Below are 6,021 nucleotides of genomic sequence, written 5' to 3'. Positions count from 1 at the left end.
AGAATACTTGTACAAATTATAAAATTTAATTCTTTATGATACATACTTATATAAAACTGACAAACTTGGCGCACATAACTCATATACTGTATTAGAGGAAGTGACGTCTTATAATTTAGCGAAACAAAGTAAGCAGAATCAATTCTAAATAATATTTTTGTTTGTTGCTCATTTATTGCTAGAAAGTTGCAAAAAAAAAAAATTTGTTGCTCTGTAAGTTTTCTTAAAAAATGATGTTCCGCTAAAAGAAAATTAAGTTAGCGTGACAATATACATATAACAACGAAATTGCACATAACAATAACGTAAAAATTTTTTGCTAATTTGTTGCTCACAAAATATGCTAGTCCCGATTTTGTTTCTCACAAAATAAGTGTAAATAACAGCGGAAAACCTCAGCATGCAGACAGTTACAAGAATTAAATACCAGAAAAAAATTTGTTGCTTGCTTTACTTTTGTAACTGCCTGCACGCTGAGGTTTTCCGCTATTGTTTATACTTATTTCACAAGCAACAAATTCAAAACTTGGATATTTCAAGAGCAACAAATTCAGACAATACGCCTCTACCAAATTTAAGCGGACAACTTTTTTCCTGATACTTTACTCTTGTAACTGTCTGCACGCTGAGATTTTCCACCATTGTTTATACTTATTTTGCAAGCAACACATTTAAAACTTGGATATTTCAAAAGTAACAAATTCAGATAATACGCCAGTACCAAATTTAAACAAGCAACAAACTTTTTTCTGGCACTTTACTCGTGTAACTGTCCGCACGCTGAGGTTTTCCGCTGTTATTTACACTTATTTTGCGAGCAACAAAATCGAGACTAGCATATTTTGTGAGCAACAAATTAGCAAAAAATTCTTACGTTATTTTTATGTGCAATTTTGTTGTTATATGTATATTGTCACGCTAACTTAATCTTCTTTTAGCGGAACATCATTTTTTAAGAAAACTTACAGAGCAACGAATTTCTTTCTTTGGCATTAGCAACAAATAAGCAACAAATAAAAATATTATTTAGAATTGATTCTGCTCACTTTGTTCCGCTAACTTATAAGACGTGAGAAAGTACGAGTACTGTGAGATAGTGGAGTAATGAACTATCACGATATCTAGTCTATTAAGTGTTACAACATAGTAGGCAGCCGTGGAATTACTAACTTCTGGACCGCTAATTTAACGTATAATACGGCAGCGTAATACACGGTGTCACAGAGTTAATACGTCAAATTAAAGATTTGGTGTATATCGCTTACTGCATAAGATTATTTTATAAACTTTTATTTTGCAGTCAATCTACTTCGCAGATTCTTAGTCGTCTTTTGTTGCATGTAAAACTATGATAGAACTTTAGTGTAGTCTATTTAGTAAATGTCATACATTTCTACTGTGTATACGATAAAAAGGTAAGAATAGCGATGTCAGATAACCCATCACTTTTTATAAGTATTTTTATTGTTTCTTTCTTTCAGGAGCAATATTATTATAATGAGTATATATTATTAATAGGTATATATTATGAGTAAAAGTTTTAAACATGTTACATACGTTTATATGACATTGTTACATGAAATACAAAAATTAGAGTTTGTAGGTAATTATAATGTAATAAATATATAATATTATAATAGAATAATAATTATTATAGACTATTTAATCATTAACATATATCAAAATACAAGAAAAATTATTTTTTTTGCAAGATTAATAAAATGTTCTGCATTACTCGACTGTTTCACATTACACTTCCAAAATTTACCTTAAAAAATTGATATAAAATTAAACTTACTATAAATAAACGAAATTTGTTAGAAATACGTTATAACAAAACATTCGGTATTACAACTTGGTGAAAACTGAGTTCAGTAATCTTTAATAGTTTTAAAGTTATCTTAAAAAAGGCTTAGATCCCGCAATATCCGCACTTCCTCTACTTGGTTGCCATAAGATCCGGAAGCGCAAAGAACGTCAGTTTTACAAGTACTAGATATCACAGACAGGCGCTACGCGCGCGCTATTTAGCTCTATATTTAAAACAAAAATGTTCTGCAAAACTTAAATCTGAAACAATCTTGAATACATCGATAAAGAAAAGAGAAGTCTTTGTTGACGTAGAAGAAATTGCTAAAATAGTTAAATGATTAAATATTTAAATATTTAAATGCATACAATTAATATTAAACTGTTATTATTACACTATTAACTCTTTCATACACATAACTATCAAAATATACGATAACAGACGCTCACGTAAGCACAGCGAGAGAACCAATCGGCATCGCGGAAAAGCGACAAATATAAACTTCGATCGATTTTAGTATTAATTTAAAATACCTTTTTTTAAAAGCGGATGATGAAAAAATGACATTTTATATGTATAAACTCATACACAGTTGGCGCAATATTTGATAATTGGTATCACTTTTTTATAGCAAAAACAGATTTAAAAAATTAACATTAACTACTTTGACAGTCGCGGACACTTAAAGCTCTTCCTTCACTTAAAAAAAAATGTGTAGTAATATCACACATTTTGTAATATTAGATATTCTTTGACGACTCGTCTAAAATTAAGTAATTAAAATTTTATATTTTACAAAACTTCTGCAAATGTATTCTCATCCTCCTCTCTGAATACGGTTTCCTGTCAAACTGATAGGATAAATAATCCGCTATAAACGGCTATTGATCGAACGTGCAAGCGTGTCTCTCAGAAAAAAAAACGTCAATATGAAGTTCCCAAACTTCATTCGAAGTTGACGCAGGCGCCTATTCAAACAACCCTTGCAAGCGCACTGTCCACCGCGGCAGTACATCGGGAGCCTTCGTGAAGTGACAATGACGAAGTCGAGACATATGTCTAAAAGTACTAGTCTTATAAGTAACACTGATTATAGTCTTCAACTGAATCGATGGTTCCTCAAACCAATTGGTATATGGTCACAAATAAACGGCTCAAGCAAGATACTCGTATTGTTACACATTTTTATTTGCGTGATCGTGGTGGCATGTATAATGATACCATGCGCACTATTTGTGTTATTCGAGGATGCCAACATCAAACTAAAGCTGGGCGCCGTTGCTCCGTTGATTCACAGGGTTATGGGTTCGGTAAATTATTACGTGCTTTTGAGACGCAGTGGCGACATTCGTAAATTAATACAACACATGGAAGCAGATTGGGAAATCATAAATAGGATCGAAGATCGCAAAGTAATGTTGCAATACGCCAAGTTCGGTCGTTTCGTCGCCGGGATCTGTGGGGCGATTATGTATGGCAGTACATTACTGTTTAGCATAGCCAAGGTGATGAAGACTGTACCTGTCACTATTGGCAACGAGACCTTTAGGATGCACCCGATGACGTGTCCGGTTTATAGCAAGATCGTCGACACGAGATTTAGCCCTGCGAATGAAATCGCATTGGTTGTGCAGTTTATGTCAACATTTGTAGTGAGTTCATCTACGATCGGTGGTTGCAGCCTGGCTGCCGTCTTCGCAATGCATGCCTGTGGTCAACTGAACGTGCTATACACGTTGTTACATAAACTTGTAGAAAATCAGAAGGGAAATCATGTAGCCGAAAGAAAAATGACCGTTATCGTGGAGCATCATCTCAGAGTATTGAGGTACGTAAATAGACAATAAACTTTTGAGTACTTGGGCCTCGTACATGTCATATAAAGCAATGTTATCAAAGATATACAGATATTTTTGTTAGAACAAATATTAATTGTTTTAATTACTAAAAAAGATGTACCGTTATCGATAAAGTTTCTCGGAAAGAATCTTTACGTCTAATGATTATGAGCATTATTATACATATTTCAGTTTTATAGCACGCGTGGAAAGTATAATGAATAAGATCTCTCTTGCGGAATTGATGGGATGTACGATATGCATGTGCTTAATGGGATATTACCTTCTTTTGGTATGATAAAGACATAAAAAATTGTCGTCTTATTAAATGCTTCAATCAATTAATTTCTCTATTTATAAATATTTTAATGTCATTATATTATCGAAAATATGGAGTGGAAGCAAGTTAACCATGCTATTATATAATGGTAGAGATTAGCTTTATAACTTTTTAGGCTTTGGAAGATTTCGATGCAACGAAAATAACATCTTATATTAATGTATATTTATCGATGGCGTTCAATATTTTTATATATTGCTATATTGGAGAAATTATTACAGAACAGGTAATATATCGACAGCAGAATTATATTCCATGTTTCGTAACTCAATAAAAACACTAAAATATAATTGTTTAATTTTTAGCAAAACTCGGCGTTTGCATATATATTTCGCATCCATTAACATTTTTGTTTGTAAACTTAATTATCAAATTCAAATTATGAAATTAATTATAAGAAACATTTAATTTTGTATCGATTTGCTAGTGTAAACATGTCGGGGAAATGGCATATATGACCGATTGGTATAATCTACACCACAAAACTGCACGTGGTCTTATTTTAATAATTGCACGATCAAATAACGTGATGAAGATCACTGCAGGAAAATTATTTCATTTATCTGTCGCAACTTTTGGCGATGTAAGTAATATATATCGTCTCCATAAAAATGTTTCTGAAAAATATGTTAAAGAAAAAATAATCAATATATTTTCATAATAGTTTGTTAATTAAAAATCTTTAAAATTCTATAGAGATTGGAATAATCACTTTAATGTTATCCATTGTTTTAAAACAATAAGTCATTTGTTTAACTAAAAGAAGAAAGAGAGATTTAAAATCTCAAGAAATATGTTTATCGTTCTCAAAATATATAATTATTTTGCATAATATATAGAAACATACAATTTGTTGTTTCAGGTAATTAGAACTTCCATGATATATTTAAATCTTTTACGAACATTAACTATGTGAAACATAACAGGTTCAGAAATGTGTAAAATATATTTTATACGGAATAAGGAATGGAGGATAAATATGTCCTCTAAATCAAGATAAATAAGATTAATTATTACATTCGAATGACACAGAATTGTTAGCCGTTAAATTATTTTCAAAGGTTTATGCAATATAAATTTCTAAATTTTATCACATAATTCTGGGGAGGGAAAGGTATTAATGTTCCAACGATAGCTGTGTTTCAAGTCCGCCAAATAATCGGACGCGCAGTTTATCAAGTTTATCAAGTTGGAATATATGTATATTTGTGTATGTATAAATTATATACATTGTAATTCGTTACTTTTGTAACTATTAATTTCTTTACTTGCGCACCACGTACCGCGCCTGACTCGTATCGCCGTTTATTAATTTGTTGACATTTCTATCACATATCTGTATACAACTTGTATATTTTACAAAATTCTCATTTTTATTGCCATTTAAAATGAATTTGGTCCTAATAATAAAGAATATCTTAATAGATACATTATTTATTATTAGGACCATAAAAATTACCTTCTTAGAAAAAGGTGAAAAAAGAACGCCAAGTGTCGCGCTCGTCAAAATATTATGCGAAATAATGTTGATTTACTTAACCTATTTTTGTATAAATGTAGGGGAGACCGAGGCTCGTTGGCGCAAGAGACAAGTTGGCAATGCGTTTCGTTTATGTATTTATAGCGAAAAAAACAATGAAAAAGTTATCACAAAATATCTCTTTTATGACACTAGACATCACAGATGCGCGCTTTGCGCGCACTATTTAGCTCTAACATTATACTATTACTATATTGCACTATTAACTCTTTGATACACACAACTGTCAAAATATACGATGACAGCTGGTCATAAAGTAAGCGCAGCGAGAGAATCAATTGGCATTGCAGAAAAGCAACAATAAACTACAATAGATAGTATCAATTTTAAATACCTTTTTTAGAAATAGGTAATAAAATGAGCTATATTTTATATACGTATATAAACTGATACGCAGTTGGCGCAATATTTGATAATTGATATCACCACTTTTATAGTAAAAACAGGTTAGAAAACATTAACTATTTTGACGGCGTCGCGGACACTTCCTTCG

At 31.4% G+C, this 6,021-nt stretch overlaps 1 protein-coding gene and 1 long non-coding RNA gene across 6 annotated transcripts in view; one reads left to right on the top strand and one right to left on the bottom strand.

The window, feature by feature from the left end:
• Positions 1-6,021, bottom strand: part of LOC139817272 (uncharacterized) — a 213,164-nt gene that overhangs the window by 189,665 nt on the left and 17,478 nt on the right. The gene's annotated exons all lie outside the window — the stretch shown is intronic.
• Positions 333-6,009, top strand: LOC139817248 (odorant receptor Or2-like). 2 transcript variants are annotated; one of them, XM_071785187.1, is made up of 5 exons: positions 333-3,638; positions 3,841-3,940; positions 4,104-4,214; positions 4,416-4,571; positions 4,851-6,009. In XM_071785187.1, the coding sequence occupies exons 1-5, from the start codon at positions 2,848-2,850 to the stop codon at positions 4,902-4,904; spliced, it is 1,212 nt and encodes a 403-aa protein (XP_071641288.1). In that variant the 5' UTR covers positions 333-2,847; the 3' UTR covers positions 4,905-6,009. The 2 variants fall into 2 exon arrangements, with proteins under 2 accessions (XP_071641288.1, XP_071641289.1); XM_071785188.1 differs by lacking the exon at positions 4,851-6,009 and having other exon boundaries at positions 4,294-4,431.

This window comes from Temnothorax longispinosus, chromosome 8 (genome assembly GCF_030848805.1).
Source record: "Temnothorax longispinosus isolate EJ_2023e chromosome 8, Tlon_JGU_v1, whole genome shotgun sequence".
NCBI lineage: Eukaryota > Metazoa > Arthropoda > Insecta > Hymenoptera > Formicidae > Temnothorax > Temnothorax longispinosus.
The sequence above is the reverse complement of the archived record's forward strand: the minus strand, read 5'-3'. Positions and strand labels throughout refer to the sequence as shown.